The sequence below is a fragment of the Penicillium canariense genome (assembly GCF_028826845.1).
Source record: "Penicillium canariense strain IBT 26290 chromosome Unknown utg000001l_segment0_segment0, whole genome shotgun sequence".
NCBI classification, from domain to species: domain Eukaryota; kingdom Fungi; phylum Ascomycota; class Eurotiomycetes; order Eurotiales; family Aspergillaceae; genus Penicillium; species Penicillium canariense.
This window is the reverse complement of record NW_026622728.1, coordinates 1,488,974-1,509,054: the sequence shown is the minus strand read 5'-3', so window position 1 is coordinate 1,509,054 and position 20,081 is coordinate 1,488,974. Positions and strand designations below refer to the sequence as shown.

At 52.6% G+C, this 20,081-nt stretch overlaps 6 protein-coding genes across 6 annotated transcripts; 3 read left to right on the top strand and 3 right to left on the bottom strand.

The window, feature by feature from the left end:
* Positions 1 to 1,213: 1,213 nt before the first annotated feature.
* Positions 1,214 to 2,167, bottom strand: N7482_000514 (SDR family oxidoreductase; the record flags this gene model as incomplete). The annotated part of the gene is made up of 1 exon (XM_056682639.1): positions 1,214 to 2,167. The coding sequence occupies one exon, from the start codon at positions 2,165 to 2,167 to the stop codon at positions 1,214 to 1,216; it is 954 nt and encodes a 317-aa protein (XP_056546245.1).
* Positions 2,168 to 2,783: 616 nt separating this feature from the next.
* On the top strand, positions 2,784 to 4,966 carry N7482_000513 (putative C6 transcription factor; the record flags this gene model as incomplete). Its single annotated transcript, XM_056682638.1, has 4 exons — positions 2,784 to 2,904; positions 2,967 to 3,099; positions 3,202 to 4,280; positions 4,338 to 4,966. Coding segments are annotated over 4 exons (1,962 nt in total), but the record flags the coding sequence as incomplete, so codon positions are not given.
* A 570-nt stretch (positions 4,967 to 5,536) lies between these two features.
* Positions 5,537 to 6,290, top strand: N7482_000512 (uncharacterized protein; the record flags this gene model as incomplete). Its single annotated transcript, XM_056682637.1, has 3 exons — positions 5,537 to 5,616; positions 5,824 to 5,939; positions 5,989 to 6,290. The coding sequence occupies 3 exons, from the start codon at positions 5,537 to 5,539 to the stop codon at positions 6,288 to 6,290; spliced, it is 498 nt and encodes a 165-aa protein (XP_056546243.1).
* A 649-nt stretch (positions 6,291 to 6,939) lies between these two features.
* On the bottom strand, positions 6,940 to 9,427 carry N7482_000511 (ChAPs family protein; the record flags this gene model as incomplete). The annotated part of the gene is made up of 7 exons (XM_056682636.1): positions 6,940 to 7,107; positions 7,167 to 7,541; positions 7,605 to 8,563; positions 8,617 to 8,897; positions 8,951 to 9,075; positions 9,142 to 9,271; positions 9,327 to 9,427. 7 exons carry the CDS (start codon positions 9,425 to 9,427, stop codon positions 6,940 to 6,942), a joined length of 2,139 nt encoding a protein of 712 aa, XP_056546242.1.
* A 348-nt stretch (positions 9,428 to 9,775) lies between these two features.
* On the top strand, positions 9,776 to 16,032 carry hir3 (putative transcriptional corepressor of histone genes (Hir3); the record flags this gene model as incomplete). Its single annotated transcript, XM_056682635.1, has 4 exons — positions 9,776 to 14,067; positions 14,131 to 14,353; positions 14,409 to 14,564; positions 14,620 to 16,032. The coding sequence occupies 4 exons, from the start codon at positions 9,776 to 9,778 to the stop codon at positions 16,030 to 16,032; spliced, it is 6,084 nt and encodes a 2,027-aa protein (XP_056546241.1).
* A 520-nt stretch (positions 16,033 to 16,552) lies between these two features.
* Positions 16,553 to 19,181, bottom strand: N7482_000509 (uncharacterized protein; the record flags this gene model as incomplete). The annotated part of the gene is made up of 5 exons (XM_056682634.1): positions 16,553 to 16,957; positions 17,020 to 17,544; positions 17,594 to 17,721; positions 17,774 to 18,830; positions 18,891 to 19,181. The coding sequence occupies 5 exons, from the start codon at positions 19,179 to 19,181 to the stop codon at positions 16,553 to 16,555; spliced, it is 2,406 nt and encodes an 801-aa protein (XP_056546240.1).
* Positions 19,182 to 20,081: the final 900 nt, after the last annotated feature.

The window sequence follows — 20,081 nt, the reverse complement described above, 5'->3', positions numbered from 1 at the left end:
AAGAGTTCTTCACAGGGCTCTCTCTACGCCATAGGCTTTCTTGAACTTATTCTGTGTGGCCAACGGGCCACCGCATATCGATTAGCGCGAGCGTGTGGCTGAACGATTCCCTCCTTTTGGGTAAATGCGCGGTGCTGACTGTGCCTGCACCCAAAAAATTGGCTCAGTTCGTCTAACTTCGTCTAACATGAACAATATAGGAAAAATGTGGAGTTCACGATAGCTTATATCTGACTGTGATGCGGATCAGGAGGTGGGCTTGAGCTGAACAACAATAAATCCTTCCACGTGGTTCTGTTAGCCTTGATCGGCTTTTGTCACAGAATAAACTCCCAAACGGCCCGATTTGCCGGTTGTCTCCATCCGAAGTGTTCGGCATTGTTTATCCGGAATTTGCTTATTTGGAGCATATTACTACGCCAAATTAGGTATAAGGTGCTGCTCGGGGCGTCAGATGACAATTCTTATAGTGGCTATGCCGAGAGCCAAGATAAGCTGAGTGAAGCCAAAATACATTAAATCTTCTAATAGTAAAGAGATCATGCGTGGAGCGATTCCGCACGGAAGGCATGAACTGCATGAAGTCGGAGAACCCGAACCCTGTTCTGCAAATCGCGGAAGAGATTGTTGGGACACAACCACGCTGTGCAGCAGCTGACACGAGCACAATCTTTTAAAAAGAACAGGAAGCGTGGCGAAAGAGGGACTCCATAGATAGCCTGTGGACCATTCATTCAAAATTGTGCACAAGGATAAGATGTGGGTGGGGGGTTGGAGAAGTATTAGTTCTGTACATTGGAGTAATTGAAATGATCGGAATCGGACTATACACAGGTTTTCAGCCCCGGGCATTTCAAAGATGTTTTAGCAGTTACACTCGGATCATCTACTGATTTGCTCCACCAGAGGGTATATCGATACACTCCACGTCACCGAGTGTCTGTGGAAACATATTATACCGAGCACTAAATATTTGCATCCTTACCTGAGTTCTAGAATAAGTCTTCTATTATCAACGGATCCATCCATCATGACTCACCTGAATCTAGGCGAACCGTTCTTGCAGAGGAGCCTAACACCGATGTTTTCTAGATCTCCGGTTGATCGGTTCTTGGTCATTTTATTGGGGCAAATTCCACCACCTGGTCATCACCGCGAATGGTATCCATTCTATTCTAAAATTTCTCAAGAAGAAAACGCTATCTACGTAAGATCATGACTGCTCCAACGCCGCCTTGTAGTCTCTCACGGTCTGCTCAAAAGACTCATCGCGTTTGAACCCAAGAGAGATGGCCTGGGTATTATCAAATTGTGCAGGCCAAGATTTCAGGATCGGGATTAACGCAGGATCTTCCTTCTCCTTGAGAAGGTCCAGCTTCGCTTTGCCGCCCACCTTCTCCAGCGCGTCCATCATTTCCTGGACTGTCACGCAGATTCCCGGAACATTGATCTGACGAATATGAGGAGGTACCGAGTCTGCGGGTAGATGGAGGGTGAGGAGAAGGTTCTGAACGAGGGTTTTAGGCGAGCAAAGCCACGACTTGAATGACCGGTCCTCAATGGGGATGACACATTCCTTGCCGTCAAGAGGCTCACGGATCATGCCAGACAGGAAAGACGAAGCTGCCGCGGTAGGAGCACCCGGGCGGACGGAAATCGTCGGGAATCGCAAAGTAAATCCATTGATGAACTTGCGCCGGGAGTACTCGTTCACCAGCGTCTCGCAAACAATCTTCTCGGCGCCGTAGGAGGACTCGGGTGTCGGGACCACGCTATCCGTTACGACCTCAGGCAAAGGCCGACCGTAGACAGCCTGGCTGGATGAATAGATGACCCGCACTCCAGGACAGATATGCCGTAGTGCTTCCAGCAAGTTGCGGGTCGCATCGATGTTCACGCTCATGCCCAGGTCGAAATTGGCCTCGGACCCGGACGACATGATGCCGTGAAAGGCATAGACAGCGTCTAGCGAGGAATTGACCACATCGCTGGCGCCGCTGAGGAGGTCAGCCCTCACTGCAGTTGCATTTTCGGGGTGGCGCACGCCCTTGGGGATGGGAGGTTGGGCGATATCGGTCAGAGTGACACGGTAGGCGGGGTCGTTCAGCAGCTCCGTGGCGAGCAATTGACCGATGAAACCGGCGGCACCAGTGATCAAGATATGCATTGTTGTGTGACTGTACGAGGAGAGCACTGGTTGACCAAGTACTCGGCCAGAGGATTGTCGCCGCAGCGGGTTTATGAGGGACAGGGTCTTGTTCTCCGCATTCGCATCAAGTCCGAGGCGATCCGTCGTGGCTCCTCCGCACCGGACTTAGCCCGGCTGTGGCCCTGCGCAGGGATTAGATACGCGCGAATGGCCTGGCTGGACGGCAGAGTTGACGCCTCCGGGGTCTCCGTTGGTCTAATGTTGTGTATGCATGTGTGTATGCGTGTGTCTAGATGGGGTGCTGTTGGTTCGGAGAGCAAGCCGAGGGTGGAGGAGAGAAGCGGCGGCACGTCATGTTTCGCTCTCACCTGCAGGGGCCTCTTTCCATAGATCGGGAACTGGGCAGAGGAGACTGACCGAAGCCATGGGAATGCTATGCAAGAGCGGGGAGACCCAACCGACATCGTACCTGCCATAGACACACCCTCTCCATGAGCTGCCTCGGTCTCCGGCCCCCGAGTTGTCGCAGCGCACCCACTCGGCCTTCCCCGGCTTTTCCCCTTGCCCCGCCGACTTTTTGCCCCTAACCCGCCAGACCGGAGCATCACCGACTGCGTCCTCCTCCAGCTCCAGCATGAATGCCTCCACTCCGCTCAAGCGGTCCTCGACGGAGGCCGGCCTCGATTCGCCTCGTGAGTCCAGTCGTCCGGGAGAATCGAGACCGACAGCCCCCAAGATATCCAAGGCCCGAGCCTGTGAGTCTAACCGCTTCCCCACATTGTCCCGGCTTGCCATTCCGCAACTGACTCGCTCCCAGGCGCAGAATGTAAGCGACACAAGATTCGCTGCGAGTTCCGGCCGGGCGAGAATAACTGCATCAAATGTATCCGCAGCGGTATCAAGTGCGTGGTGAACGACTTTTCGCAGAAATTCGTCGACGACGATGGAGTGTACGTTGACCATAGGAACCCGCCTACAACCTCTTGTCTTCGGCGGACGGACACCGCCAGCGCTGTGTAATTACAATTGCTAATTTAGTTGCGGTACGGTAGATGGAAATCTCAGGCGGCCTCCACCATGCAGCAACTGCAGTCTGCGGTGTCCCAGCTCTTGCGACAAGCAGGACTGCCAGAACTCTCGACCTTTGCCGGCGGGGACAGCGGTAACGGACCCAGCCCAGCCGCCTCACACCATGGCCATCGTCCATCCGCTGATGCATCGCAATCGCATCACAGTCACCATGAAGGTCCGGGGGTCGTGATGGATGTCACCCGGGAACCATCCCAGGAACCGGATCTCCAAGACCCAGAACTAGTACCGGCGCCCATGCGCAGTTTATACGAGGTCACGAAGTTGCGCAACCTACGAAATAATCATATCGAAGCACCTAAGAAGACCCTGCTGGAAGAAGATTTCATTACTCGAGGACTGATCTCGGTCCACGAGGCGGAGGAACTGTTTGCCTACTTTAGTCGCACAATGAACCAGCTACTGTGGGGTGGGATCATTTTGGTGCACCGCGATCTGACATCCGTCCGTCGCGCCTCGACCCTTCTCTCCGCCGCGGTCTTGACTGTTGCGGCTCTGCATATACCGAATCGGACTGACACGTTGAACCGATGCTATCATGAGTATGTGTCGCTGGTGTCCAGTATGGCTCTCACGCGAGCGCACACGCTGGACGATATTCGTGGCCTGTGCGTTGGTGCTTTCTGGCTATCCGAGCTCAGCTGGAAGCTCTCTGGGCATGCGGTGCGGATTGCGACCGAGTTGGGTCTGCACCAGAGCTACCAGCGTCTGACCCGTGGGCACGCCGATCAGTACGAGCGCGCACAACTATGGTACCTGCTGTATGTGTGCGACCATCACTTCAGTATAGCGTACGGGCGGCCGCCCGTCATCCACGAGGATGTGGCAATTCGTAATTACGAGACGTTCCTCGAGTTACCCATGGTGGTTCCAGGAGACATTCGGCTTCTCGCGCAGGTCGCGTTGTTCATGATCTTGACCGAGGCATACCGCATGTTCGGGAGCGACACCGAGCACGCGTTGACGGAGGAAGATTTTGGACAATTACGGGTATATAATGTCGCGGTGGATCAATGGCGGCTTCTTTGGCAGCCTCGTTCTGGTCGGTCTCCTCTTCAATCGCCATTCCATCGTCCCTTCCACTGACCCCCTTGTCCAGCCGACAGTTCATACGTGCGAACCTATCCCTCCAAGGGAGTAGTCCTGCACTACCATTTCGCCAAGTTCCAGCTCAATTCGTTGTCGCTCCGTGCGCTTTCCCCATCTAATGCCCCGGTCTTCTCCATGGACCGCAAGGAGTCGGCCAACATTGCCATTTCGTCGGCCATGGCATGCTTGAACATGGTTCTCGAGGAGCCCGATATCCGTGACGCGATCGTCGGCGTCCCCATTTTCACCCATACCATGGTGACCTTCTCCGCAGTCTTCCTGCTCAAGGTCGCCATCAACTGGAACACCGCATATTTGAGCATCAACGCGGGCGAAGTGCGGCGGCTTGTCGAGCGCGTCATTGAGCTGATGAACTGCGTTTCGGCCGGCGAGCGACACTTAACTCGACACATTGCACGTGGGTTGGGCAAAATGCTGGGGCGCTTCGACTCGTGGGAGGCTGCATGGCAAGTGGGCGCAAACAATAACGGCAGCGCGGTCGACATGCCTGGGGGCACGAATGCGATGGCGCAGGGGTTCCCTCCGCCTGATCTGATCTACGACATGGTCGGCACGTATGGATTTGGGCTCGACGAGAACCTGCTGGACCCGAGTATGGCGAACTTTGAGTTCTTGGCGCCGTAAGCTGGGGTGCTGGGGGCCAAAAGGGTACTGTAGCCCCGGGGCTGGCGCCCCTGTGGCGCTAACTGCAGCTGTCTGCAGCTATGGGGGGAGGCTGAGGGGGTCTGAGCCAGTCTTACCCAGCCGTCCCCGAACCCTGCCAACTCGAGGTGAGGTCCATATTAGTATTGTGGAATGTAAATAGAAACATGGATGGTCGCACGCACTGCCGTCCGGCCACGCACCCGTCTCCACAAAATCACAGTGTAAGCTATCATGTCGTCACCTCCGGCTATTGCGCCCCCTCTCCCTTGGTTCCCTTCCCCCCCTTTGGAGCTCCGGCACCCTGTACTGCCACTCGGCCACTCGGCCACTCGGCCACTCTGTCACTCTTTTCCCCTTACCCTCCCTCGCGCACGTCGTTCTCGTTCCCTGCCTTGCTTCCCTCTTATAAATTGTGCCCCCGGAGGACTGCCGACCCCAATTCACCTCCCCATCCATCTATATCCTGGCACCCTTGCCAACCCCGAACGTGCGCGAATTCATCAGAACCCTTTCCTTCCTCCTACATACTCATCGTATTACACTATGTCCACCCGCAAGAGAAAGGCAGACCCTGAGGAGGAGCTCCAGGCTCTTCCCAGCGACGTGAGCGAGGACGAAGAGGAGTAAGTATTTTCTGCCGTGCCGTTGCTATATAGTTCCGTCGCAATTCGAGCCGCGCAATGCCGTTTGCGCGCGGAAGCCTATATCCGCTTCTCCTTATGCCGGGTGGTCGCGCATTACTTGCGACATTTCTCCAGGCTGAGATGTCCCTCGAAATACGTTCTTGCGCCGAGGTCATTGCCGCTAACTCGACGCGCGCATCAACCTAGATATGAAGACTCCGAGCCCGATCTTTCGGACGTGAGTGACGAGGGCGACGAGGAAGCAGGCGAGGAGGACTTTGACGACGAGGACGAAGATGAGGAGGAGGAGGGTGAAGCTGAAGGTCCATCGCACCTCCATACCTTGACTGATGCAATCCACGTTGAATCTAGTTCAATCGCTAACAATATTTCGCCGCGCAGGTCCTCCAGCACCCAAGAAGCAGAAGACCAAACCTGTCCCTGTGGCCGAGGACGACGAAGTCGCCGAGAACGGCGCCAATGGTGACAAGGACGAGGAGGAAGAGGAGGAGGAGGAGGAGGAGGAGCTGGCTGAGAACGAAGATGATGACGACGAGGAGGCGCCTGCTGATACGGCGGAGACCAGCGGCCCTGCTGCGGCCGCCGCGAAGGCGAAGGGCGGCGTCGTTCCCAAGGAATCTGACCTCGCCGAGGTTGATGCTGCAGACGAGTAAGCCTGCCTCGCGTGAATAGCTTAGCTTGTCGTTTGGCGATTAAATGAAACCGATGCCCCTTGGGCGGGGTGGCTGTATGATTGGACTGTTGTTACTCGATGTGAACCTCTCCTCCCCTGTAATAGTTATAATTCCCAATGGCTCCACCAAGGGACGGTATCGTTTACCTCTCGACACGGTTGGGGCTTCCCTACCAGCTTGAAAGGCTAGTCGACTGTTCAAGCACGTAAGGTTGCAGGGATTTTGGGTAATTCCGCGCCGCCTGATCCCTACGGGACTTCAACTGTCCACATCTGCTAACTAAAGTTGATCTCTTTGATCATTTCATGGGGCAATCTTGCAAGTTCTGACGCTCCGTAGGTAAGCCGAGTCCAACAAGAATTACCGACACTCTACATTTCCATTAGGTATATGCTGTACAGGATGATACCGCTCTTTGCCTACCATAACCGAAAAGACATGTAAACACTGTATATATACCTTCTAAGCTACGTACCTAAGAAAAAGTGGAAAACAGAATGATGAAAACAACAGGTCTCATCATTGATGGTCATTAACCCGGCGAGCGCCCCTTCCTTTATCTTAATATCCAGGCAAATATCCAGGGCCTAGACTCCGGCCCCAACTCCCTGCATTTACTAGTTTCGGACTAGGTGTCGCTGCCGCTGCTGCGGAACGTGGCGCAGAGCTGGCAATACTGGTGTGTGAGATCCAGGATAGGCTGAGGCAAATTGGTGGCCTGGACGATACTTCGGACCTTGACGGCACCCTCATCCTCGATAAGTTTGCGCATCAAAAACAACAGTTCCGGGGAGAACTAGACGGGGGTCAGCACTGTATCCTAAACCGCAGAACATAGATTACGGGAGGTTTTACCTCAGAGTACCAGCGATACTGCCATGCGATCAAGCGAATCAAGGCGCCCAGCATGCCTCTGGTGTCATTCCTCTTCTCGTATAACTTCAGAAGACCGCGCATGGCCTTAGGCGAGAATCGAGTTGCTAAGCAGCTCTGATAGGCCTCGATGCCCTCGTCAAAGTGGTGCAGTCGCTCTGCAAGTTCACCGAGGATTTCCCATTCGGTGGGCGATTTCTTGTATTCCATAGCCTGCTGGCGGAACTGGGCCATCTCAGTTCGCCAGATAGTGTAGATGCGAAGATCCTCGTAAAGGACCATGAACAAATTGTCCAACCACCGCTCGCAAAGGCGCTTGTTCCGGAACTGCGTATATGTGCTGTGCGACGGGTCGGGCTGCTCAGATACATAGTTAGTAAATCACTCGCAAATACTTCGGGCTTTCTGTCAACAACGTACATCGTCGTTTCCAGACTTAACGACCTCGGAGGCCATTGATTGTTCTGGGCGCTCAATGGAGCTATTAACTGGGGTCTCATTTCCATTGCCGTTGGCGGTAGGCTCGGAGACGGGCTCAGTGGGGCCAGGCCCAGACACAGAGCCTGAATCCTCTTCACCTTCTTCCTCGTCTTCCTCAACCAATTCTCCGTTCGTCTCTGCTCCGAGTGATTGTGCAGGCTTCGGCTCATGGTGGCGCTCCACGCGATATTCCTCTTCCATGACAAAAACTTCGCTGCGGACCTTGAGCAATTGGTCCCATCCAATTGCGGCGGCTATCTTTGTCAGAAGGTTGTAGGCTTTGAGGAACGTTCCCTGGTATCCGGCAGCGTGCAACTTCCGGAGGGAAGGGTGAACATAATCATGAGGATCCCCTTGCTTAGGCTGACCCTCGTCAATCTCATCGAGAATGCTCTCCGAAAGGATCGGTAGCATGATACGAGACGGTTGCGGCATGCGCGGAGTGTCTTTATCTTGGTATGTGAACATAGGGCAAGAGTTGAGCGTCAAAAGAGCCAAATCCCACTGTTCCATGCCAACATAGACTTCCGCCAAGCGAGCCCAAGTGCTGAATTCACTTGGCGCAGCAGTGACGGCACGTTTGGCACATTCGAGGGCCATTTCGCCCTCGCCCTTGCTCTGGCAGAAATTCGCCTGGCAATCAAGCAGAGCATAGTCCATCGGAACATCTTGCAGGGCGTCGTACATCAACCGCACTGCTTGCACCTCCTCGTCCGCCATAATTTGTACACGAGCCAGGAGGGATGAGACCTCCACATCTCGTGTGCGCAGCTTCTCAAACAGGTTGATTCCAGAAGTGTACCGGCCGGTTGTGTAGATGTATTTGAGGATACCGGAGGTTAGGTGGTTGCTGACAGTGTTGGGGACTTGGGTTTCGGGGTCTGAGCTGAGCTGGCGACCTACGACAACATTAGAAAAAGGGTGCCAAAAACATCGGTTCGTCAAGACGTACCCAAGAAGAAGAGCTTCTCCGCAGCATCCAAGAACTTGTGTTCCATCTCCGTGTTCGTCACCGGATTAAACCGTCTGACTCCGACGATCTTCTTGATAGCATTTCCGCTACCATCATCGGCATACAGGTATGCTCTCAGAACGGCGCAAAGGAAAGTTTCCAGCCAGAGCGCATCCGTGGCCATGCGCTTGTCTCCATGCTCATCGATGCAGTACGCTTCCAGACTTCCCGGGATCTTGACTTCGACTCGCATGTCCAGGTGCGAAAATGCATTATAGCAACTGCACAGACGTTAGCAGAGAATTTGAGGCTAACCATTATCAATTGATCTCACCAGTAGATCCCCGACACCACTTTATGCGTCTTATCGAGGGGTGAAAATGTAAGGGTATTAACATAGGCGGCTAAGCTAGCGGACGAGGAGGCATCGATCCCAGTGACATGGTGGTATACGCCGGTCTGGAAGGTAGAACAGAATAGTTAGAACTCAGGTACGAGTGAAGATAAAAGGACACGTAATCATACCTGGCGGGTTGAATTGGCTTTAGGCTGCTTCACCAAGTAGACCAGGTCCGGGGGACCCAATTCCCGCAAGCTCTGCAAGGACTCTGTTCGCGCATCGACGGCAACAAAGATTTCCTCCTCCTCATGGATTCTAGTCAATCCCCATGCTGTCAGTCACTTGAATCGCAAGCTGCGCAGGCTCTAACCCTTGCTGGAAGCGAGCAATGGCCATGCACATGCATCTCCGGGGAACACGTAAACCGAGAGGTTTCAGGAGCACATACTCGGGGACAGCGGGCGCGACCATGGCGCCTGCACATATGCGGCGGGGATAAGCGTTGGAGGTGTTTCGAGTTCAGAGAATAGGTCAAGCAAGGAAGGTGTTTCTCGAAATCAACACTGTTGAGGGGAAGTCGTAACCAAACAGTCTGGACGAGCTTCAGGCCATCAGGCAACAAGGCGGAGAGAGTGCGCCCTTGCCTGATTTGGTAACCAACGCGTGAATCGCGATTAACTTGTGCCAGCTTCTGTCCTTGCTTGTTCTCCTTGAGTGCCTTACTCTCACCCCAGCAGTCGCCAGATTTGTCGGCGATGCATCCTGTTGCGATCACACTCGTCGAATGTCAATGAGTGCCTTACACGGGGAACTGGCATCATGGCGAGCTGGGTCGCCCTGAATGTTGAACCGGACGACGGTATTGAAGAGGAGGTAGACGATACCAAGGAGCTTCAGATCGAAGAAGCACTGAAGCTGTACCACAGTGCACTGAAGCTCCACTCGCAAGGCCCGGAGTATTATCCCCAGGCCGCTGAAGCATACGACTCTCTTCTCAATTCCGAGATCTTCAAATACCCCGAGTCCCTTTCCGATTTCAAGAGGGCGGCTCTCCCAGATACACAATCTGCTGCTGCTGCCGACGATGCTGCAGCCGATCCAGTTGCAGAATTTAATGTCACCGATTCCACTTCCAGCCTTTTCCAGACCCTTTACCTCTCTTATAAAAACCACGGCAAATACCTTCTCGACTCGCTTCACGAATCCCTGCGAAATACTCCCCAGAGCTCCGAGACGGCGCAAGAAACTGCACGAAAGACAGCGGGGGTGACAAAAGATGCGGTGAGGTCGTTTGCAGAGGCGCTCGAACGCGATGATACCGACCTCAATTTGTGGAGACAGTGTGCCAGACTCGGCAGTGCTCTCCAAAGTTATCGCCTAAATCGCTTTTGTCTCGAGAGCGTCCTGGCGGATGATGATAATCGCCTGGAGGTGCGATCGGCGCAGCTGGGCCTGGAGGAAATATTTTCGGAGGAGCGCCTACGAAGTACACTTGGACACATTTTCGATGGGCTGTCCGCCTCCCAAATTCCGGTCAAGAAACCGAGAAAGGCCCTCGAGAAATATCTTAAACAGCACGCTGATCTATATTCGTACCTGCCTGCACTGCCAACCGATATACAATCCCTAGATCCGGCCAAGGGCCCTCTCGCACTCTCAACTTTGCGCCGGGAAATAAGACCATCCGAAGGAACATGGGAAGCGGTTGGCAAAGCACTTCTTCAAGCGCTGGATAATGAGGAAAGTGCCTCTCTCGCTGCTGTCCCCAGTCAGTCCATTTACGTTACTCTACCACCCAAGAGTTCGGAGGCACTTGATTCTCTTGAAAACGAGGACATGGACAAAACTTCCGAACCTGGTGCGACCGCCAAAGTCGAAAATGAAGATGTAGATATGATTGAGGAGAACCAACAAGATGGAGAACCGGCGAACCCAGAGATGGAGAATCCAGATACGGAGAAACCCACAGACGAAGTTGCGCAGGACCCATCAGAACCGGCAGAGGAACAGGCTTCCTTTGATCAAAGCGCAGAAAAACAGCTGATGGAATCGCTGGAAGGTCAATCTGTCCAACCACCCGAGAAACATGCTCCAGAGGACGATGCCAACAATGAAGAAGCGGAACCAAAGTCTCCGTCTGACACCCGAAAAAGATCATCCGCATCAGCTGTAAACGACGACCAGCCCGAAGGAGGAAGAATGAAAAGTCGACGAACACGAGCTCGAGAGTCGAATGCTGACGCGTTGGCTGAGCCAGATGAAGTTGCCTTTGACCAAGAGAAATACTATGAGGACCGCCTGGAAATCTTTGTCAATGCTGATGACTGGATGTTCAACACTCTTGGCTCCTTATACTCAAAGGTTGGGATCGAAGCTTTGGGAACCATCGAAACCCTCAGAAAGCAGGTAGCGGCTCTGAACGATTCCGATGAGGCCGCCCAGGAACCTGAGATCCGGCTTGTTCAAGATTTACGCGGCATCTTCAGGAGCTGGAATGACGAGAAATCTCGTTTGATGCAGCAAAAAGATGATCTTTCCTCCTTGAAAGATATTCGCGGCACCAGCAAGTCTGGGTTGTCAGTATTTCTTGAACACTCAAGGAAAGGCATTCGGAAGCCCTTCCTTCAGCAGGAGTTATCCTCAGGCGAGGAGCTGTACCGGTTTTCGGATACAGTAAACAATAGCTGGCTGCATCCACATGAGACATCGTACGAGTGGCTTAAATGTCTTCTCATGCCGGAGTTTGGGCAGCAACCTTCGCAATGGCCTGTAATGAAATCAACATATCTGTCGTTCTTGTGGCCTAGTGAACTCAAAGAGACGGTCGTGAAGCTTCTGCTCCGTGAAGATGAATTCATCTTTACTAGGATGAGTGAACTCATTGCAAACATTGAACGCCGTATCCTCGAGTCAAGCTCCGAAGCTCCTTTCGAGTATCAGATGAACTACTTCTCCGAAGTTGAAATGATTCAGTCCATCTACGAACTTCATGTGGATGTTTTTGCGTCCGTTGTGAACCCCAGCAGCGAAGCTATTCGACACAAACGATACGTCCAGACCGACCGCCTGGCCAGATGGGGCATTCTCGCTCGATCGGCGCTGCACTTTCTTATTGACTACTGTCCGTCTGAAATATGCCGCCAAAATATCGCACTTCGTCATCTGTGGGCATCAACATTTCATATGATCCTTGGCGGCGAGGCTCAGCGCGAGCATATCTTGCTTTGTCTCCAAGACTTGAAGCACATCCTTCAGACCATTGGTGATCCTTGCATCACCCTTTTGAACAATTCTACCTTGTCTGAATTATCTGTTGCGACAGTAGATCAGGAGGTTCTCAAGCTGAAGTGCATGGACTTCTTTGCCAAGATTTTTAATCCAGAAGACGAAGATCCTGTGTCGCTCATTGAAGCCATAGAGCCGATCCTTGAACCTTCATCCATTGAGTACCCAGAAGGATCCCCCGAGCAGGATGGCCTGAATGATCTCTCGTCTACCTCCAGCGAGATGGCTTCATTCCTGGACCGGGGTGATGCTACATTGCGACTCTTCTTGTGGCGAAGGCTCCAAGAGGCATATCAGGCTATCGACTATCCGCCGAAAGTTGTCTCATGCTATCTGCGGAGTATTGAGGTCATTATGGCCGAGTTAGAGGATGCAAAGAACCTTGAAGAAACGAGTCAGCATCGCCAAATCATTTTGCTCGGCTGGCTTAAGTCCCTGGACGGAATCCTGGGCAAGGCAATCCCACTCATTCTTCAACACCTTGAGAAAGCCTACGAGTGTGTGGATATGGAGCACCTGCAAGCTTCAATCTCTGCAGTAGCTCGCCTTACCAGACTCGTTCATAGCTTTGTATTATACGAGGATTCAGTCCGTGTGGGCCAAGTCTCTGGACGTGAATTTCGTGGATCTCTGGCGAAATCACTCGAGAACTTCAAAGAAAGAATGCGGGAGCTCTACGTCCGCTGCTGGATTTTGCAGTATACTCTTTTCTTAGAAGCAATCTCCCAGAACAAGGATATGTTTGACGAACCACTGGAAGATCGCATTCGGATTCTTCGGTCTGTGCATAATGCGCTGGGTGTTCGTTCCATGTGCAGATATTCCCAGAAACGGTTCCTGAAGCTCATGAAATCCGAGTTACTGGATCTTGAGACGAAGGGTGATTATGAGCATGATATCTGTCAGGTTCTGCTTGACCTCCACGGCATCAAATTGTCGCCTCTCGATGGAACGACAGACCACGGGTGCCCCCCGGAGAAGCTAGATCGCCCTACGGCCATCATGATGATCGACTTCGTGATGAGACAGGCGCAAAACATGAACATGAAGGACTTATCGAAGTCTGAACTGAAGACGACGATTGAAAAGATGCAACAGACCATTGTTCCCGCAAAGCTCCCACCGTCGCCCCAAATGTCTTTCAATCGCCGTATTTTTCACGGGTACATCAAGGCCCCTGTCAATCCTTCAATTCTCCTCCGCGCTGTCCAGGGAGTATTGGAGCTTTCAATGATGACCGTTCCAGGCGAGAATGCAAAAATTGCTGCCAAGGGGTGGTATTTCCTCCTTGGTCATGCGGCCCTGACAAAGTTTCGGTCTCAAAAACGCCTCAGCCCTGGCTCGACAACGGAGCTTGATGATGCCATCAATTTCTTCAGACAGGACCTTGACCATGGGTCGGGAAGATGGGAAACTTGGTATCGACTCGCTCAGGCGTATGACACCAAGTTGGACGAAGATATAACATGGACTGCAGACAAAATCAACAACAACCGCAGTGATTTGGCAACCACGCAACGATATGCAATTCATTGTTATGCAATGGCCGTTTCAATGGCTATAAGAACTGCAGAGCCGACAAACGAGACTCGAGCGCTTCTATCAGACCTGTACACTGATTTTGGTATTAGACTGTACTCATCATCTCGTGAACCGCTCTCAATGGGGGCATTTGGACTTTCGGATTTCTCTCGGCATTTCAGCAGCGAAGAAAGCCAGCAGATGTATAAAGGACAGCCTTACAAGGAGATGTCCTTATACTCTGTCTGGAACTTCGCCTGCAATCTCCTCAGGAGAGCGCTGGTCGACAAACCCAAACGGTGGATGTTAGTACTGCTAGTGTCATGGATTATTTGGCTGAAGACTAGAGCATGCTAACTGTTCCCTAGAACACATTATTTCATCGGCAAATGCCTCTGGAAAATGTTTAGCAGCGACGACTCCATGCGGACGACTTCAAGGCGGGTTGAAATGCAAGACGTTCTAGATGCTTTTCATGATGCCATTTCAAGTCTTCCCCAGCGGAAAGATTCGCGCGCCGATCCGATATTTGAGCCGCATTTCAAGCTTTTATCTATTGTGCAAAAATTGGTCCTTCGAGGAACCATGACAGTAAGTCCGGAATTCCTCGGGTCATTCAATGCGTCGTCATCTGACACCTAGTTAGCCGACCGAAGCTAGCGAAGCTCTTCAAGCCACCCCCTGGGCTCGCAAAGTGGATGCACCTCGGAGCATCGAAGGGTGGAAACCATACATCCTCGAGGTCATCAGGAAGTTTAAGAGCGCGGATAAGTCCAATTGGCATCACCGGATGAGCGCTAAGGTAAAGCCCATTTTCCTGTCATATGAATGGGCTATCCCTTTTCTAACCAGGATAGGCTGCTCACGTTATCTATGATGACGAGAAGAATGCGACGGCCGCGGTGGCGGCCAAGCAAGAACTGTCACAGATTTTCACCAAGACTCTCACAATTCAAGTTTGGCGACCGGAATTTGAGCGTCCTGGGAGGCATTTTGTCTATACCAACCGTTACGTTCACTTCTTTGTCAGTCTGCTTGACCGACTTGATGATCGTGCAAGCTTAGATCAGCTACTGCGGCGAGTGAGAAAGAAGCAAGGAGATTTCATCAACCACACCAAACTGTGGGAAGATGTCTGCTTGACTTATGCAAAGATGATCCGCAGAGCCGCAGATATCAACGAGGGACACGAGGAGGGTGTTTTCAGACCCATTGGCTGGGAAGAATTCTCTACGAAAACAGCTCGGCTGGAGAATTTGACACAACTTTCTCCGGAGAGTCTCCCTCTGCTCGAGCTGATTCGTGACTCGCTCGAGTTGAAAAAGCTCAACAATAACTTGATGAAAGTTACCATGTTTGAAGACCTCGTTGCGGATTTATACGCCCGGGTTTATGAGCTCAATATGCCTTTGCTCATCGAGCAGGTAAACGAGGAGAACAAAGAGAAGATGAAGGTCGACCACCTTCTAATGGCTGGGGATGGAAATACAGAGGCGTCTAACCCTGCAACCCCTCTTCCAGCTTCTGATACTCCAGCCCCTCGTGGTCGAACAAAGGGAATCGCTCGTCGTGATGTTCAAAAGCGTGCCGACACGATCGTCAACCTCAAGCTGGGACCTCGAACCGCGACAAGCAAGTTTACTGCCTCGGCTGAAGCAGACCAGTCCTCATCCACTGCACATGGTGCGAACGCAGCCGCCGCGCCCACTTCAATTCCTCACGAGCCCGGGAAGCAGCCATCGGCTGCCGATGATGGCGCTGGCGTTCAAAGAAGCGATGCTAATAGCTTCAACGACACTGCAGACGAGAGTGAACTTAGTGAAGTCGAAGGGACAAAACTAAACAAGTTGTCTTCGAAACGGAAGTCTCTTATCCCTACACTTCATAAAACAGAATCAGGAGATGTCGATACCGAGACCGAAAATGACGGTGCTGATGAAGGAGAAGGAGAAGATGAAGGCGATGAGAACGACGATGGCGAGGATGACGATGACCCTGCCACCACAGAAGCTGAAGCCGGTGGCGAGGAGGAACAAGGTGACGATGGAGAAGACGAAGACATTCAAGACGAGGACGAGACAGGCCCCACTGTTGACGAAAACAAAGCTGATGATGGCGAAGCCACCGATAAGGAAGTGGACAAGGATGGTACCAGCGATGGCGGGACTGCGCAGCCCAGAGAGAATCAGCCGGATAATAAGCACCACAGTGATTCAGTCAAGGATGAAGATTCTGAGCAGCCAGATGCCATGGATGTCATGCCTGCTTGACCGCTGCGCTCTCCGTGGTTTGCTTTGATTAAGTGGCAATGGCAGATTTGATTAGCACATAGGGGGATTTGAACATGCACAAGCAAGGCGTTTGGGGAATTGGAGGATAAGGCTCGTTAATCGATACCAGCTGGCGTCGTTGTTTTGATGCAAGAGACCTGTACAATATCTTTCGTAGTTTGAAGGTTGTCCATTATACTGCTTCCTCGACCACCCCTTTGTTCATACTGATCCACAAGATGGTTAGTCTGTTATGCTGGCTTTGAGATTGAATATGTCCAGACGAGTAGGAGAGTAAAAGAACATCAAACAAATGGATATTGAAGATTACTTGCAAGTAGTATGAAAGAATGCACAATAAAACCCCGATATCTAGCCCTGAACTCCTGTGAAAGAACAATTGGAACGCTTCAACCAATAGTATCTTTCCCTAGCCTCGGGATGTATTCCTCCAATCCAGCTTCCAAAAATAACGACCTAAATCAAATCATAAAGTCATGACGGAAGATTACTGCGAGGTTTAGATCTCGCTTTCCGGTGCCAAATCCCACTTCCTGGTCGAGATTTTGCTCTGTTTCTTGCCAGTCGTGGAAGATTTTGGCGTCGGAGGTGGCGGTGAGAACATGCTGTCGGTGAGGCTCAGCTGGTTCATGCGCTGGAGCGCATTTTCAATGTCACTCTCCCGGCCGAGCAGATTTGAGTTTCGGCTGGGAGACGCCGGGGCCTGCTTTGCCCTGGGCTTCCGCGTTGGAGACTGAGACGACATTTCGCGTTCAAGGGTGGCCAAACGGCGCCGAAGCTGCTCATTCTCACTCTCCAACTCCTCCACCCTGTCATTAGTTGACTGTTCAGGGTCTTCATAGATGTTGAAACCGCGAGAGACCAGCTCAATCTTCTTATCAATGTGGTCATCATTACGACCGGTCTGAGGAGATGGAGGTTAGCGAGTGCAAGGCATGTCTCACAAGATGAGAAAACATTACTAACCTGTTCATCCCATGCCGCCTGCCACCGTCTCCTCTCCTCCTCCATTTGCTCGTCCATATCAGCCCAGCATTCTTCACGAACCTCTTGCTCGATCATCACGCATCGATCTTCAGCAGCTTGCAGCCTAAGCTCAATTTCAGAGCGAGTGATCTCTTCTTCAGCAAGTCGCACAGCAAGGCCATGACAATCTTTCGTCAGCCGGGCGATTTCAGCCATAGCCCTGTCCAGCTCTTCCACGGACGCATCGTTCGGTGAAGTACGCCCGCTAATGGATCGATCTCTGCCCGAGCCTGTGGAAATGATTGATTCGGTCACAGATGGAACACGCGGCACAGTCACTTCTCGAGCCAATGCTGAGTAGCGTAAAATTTGCGAAGTGGCGTTGAAATCACCCAATGGATCTGCAGTCACAACCATTACGGCTTTCTGAGGATATTGACCCCTAGACATTTGGTTCGACGAAGGGAAAGAATTGGAAAATAGGAGCTCGGTGAGCTTGCACTGGCGGAATGGAACGAGAGCAGTCTGAAAAAGTTAGCAATTACTCAATAGACGGGTCATGAAGGGATCATACCTTAACTCCATCTTGGAAGTTGCTTTGCATCTGCAGACACTGGCCGAGGTACATCAGACTCTCATTAATTTTGCCAGCCTCTGCAAGCGTTGCTCCAGCCGTCTTGGCGGTCCTGGCACGTTCAGAGCCTAAAGGAGGCTTAGACTTGAGTTCGATAAGCGGGAAAGGGATCAAACTTACCGGCCAGGTCAACAACAGTAAGCGTATTTCCCACCCAATTTGCCTCACCATATCGCTTGCTATGCGACATCTTCTTGACCTCAAGACAGAAGAAGCCATGGCTTCGTGAGCTAACACTGTTGGCCCCAGTACCTGTGACCTTGCGTTCCGTCAAACCAACATCGAGAATAGCCAAAGCTTCCTCGTAGCTGCTGCAGGCGATCTTACGCAGGCCTGCAACCACCTTCCGGTCCGGCGAACCTTCAGTAGACTTGAACAGCAAAGGACGACGTCTGTCTTTCTGACTATGTCCACGGGACATGGTGTTTCCTTGGCCAGGGACGATGGAAGGCGACAAGAGATCGAAAATGCGGTCATTATAAACCTCGTACATAGACACCAGGACGACGTAGTCGGAGCTTGAGTGCAGATCCACAGTAAGATGGCTCACGTCGGGCAGTCTCGGAGTAGCAATAGGCCGTTCGCGGGGTTGACGGCGGGGGAAAACCAATGCGGGTGTCGGTTCCTTGAAGACATAAAGTCGTGATTTAGCTAAACTGGCCTCGTGGGTATTGTGACGGGTAAAAGGGAGAGGGGTCAGGGATCGTGGGGTCATTCTTCCAGGCCTCGCAGTGGATCGTGGGCCAAATTCGGGCTGATCCATGCCATTGGGACTGTAGACTGGAATGGGTGCTGCCTCACGAGGGCTTCCAGGGATGGGGTATAGTCTTGGGAGACCGGATCCAAGTATAGGGGGACGCTTGGTCGGCGATCCTTCATGGGGATTCAGGGATTCAGGGCTCCGTACCGTGAGTGGGGTGTGCGCGCGAGATGGGCTCATGGGAGTCTGGGCTCTTGAGCTGCGGCCGGCGCTGGGCTCGCCGTATACGGCTTCCAGGAATGTTTGGGCGGAGAATAGCTGTGCTTCCGAAGCATCCGATGCGGCCAATGATGCAAGCATCAAGGGACTGATGCTGCCATCCTCGGTTTTAATGGTGGGCTCCAGTGATCGGAAGATTACATCCAGGGCCATCTGGGTAATACCTCGTTGCGACTTGGACCCTAGGATGGTGTGACTCTGCTCTCGCATGCCCAATTAGCTTGTGCTAATGCAGTGTCAGAATAAAGGCATTCCAACTTTTCCACTTCCGGTGACACCCAATGTTGCGACCAATCCATCCCGGCCTTCCTTCAGAACTCCTCTCACAATGGATTCCATTCCTGTGTCATGGAAGATATCCAATTGCGACGCACTTTCTTCGAAAACTTTCGTGAAGCCAAATTTCTCAATGGCGCGTTTACGCGAATCACTGGGCGGCAGCAGGGTAATGTGGGTTGAAACAGGTGCGACAATCTCTCCGTCATCTTGGGACGCCTCTGGGGGCTCAACGGTAAGGAAACGTTCGGACTCGTCGTGTTTCTGGGCCATCGGGGGCGCAGCCGCAGATAGACTTGGAACAGCGACGCCTGGGGCTGTTTGGAGGGCATTTTGACTATGCTGTCCGCGTCTGAGCCTCCAGAAAAAGTTGGATGTTGAATGTGGAGGTGAAAGACCGTTGACAGGTCGAGACTGCCATCCGCCGATCAACACCGCCCATCCCAATCAGGCAAGTCTCGTGTTGTCCCGGCAACAAGCCAACTGGGCAGTCATGGGACCGGCAGTCACGGGTTGCGCTGTCTATCGAGCCCCATCGTACCCTCGTCTTTTGTTGTTTAGCTGAATTGATGGACTCCACCTTGTTGATCAGGCGTTCAGCACGTCATCCATCCGGTGGTCGAAGAGCGCAAGGCTTCTTTCCAATTTTCTGGAACCGTGGCGATGCAAGCGCCCCCCGCTCAACCTTCCCACGGGCAAACCTGCCCTTAATTGGCACGAATATTGCCCCCACCATCACTAGACATGATGCACTGTCATCTTTACGATCACCAAGGGAAGCCTACCTTTACGCCCAGCTAAGCATCGCCGGACCCTCATAAAGAGGCCAACGGATCGGCGCATGGGCCCGACATGACCTCGTATTGGGGCCGGCCCAACCCTACACGCCCTGCGACGGTCGTGTGGTTTAGATTGAACCTTCGCGCGCACTGCCACGGTTCTTGCCCTGGAGCAGTGGGCCGCGCCCGACGATTCGCCCGTGCGGCCCGTATCTCTCCCTTGGCGGCTTCGTGGTTTGTGACCCAATCCGGTAACTCGTTTTCGCTTGTCTGTGGCCGTGAAGAACAGGGAACTAGCGCTAAAGGTGTGATGGCCTTGACGTAGATATAAAACCCGTGAAGATCCAGCTAGCATTGTAAGGCGGCAATCTAAATTGGTTCTTCAAATCCTTCG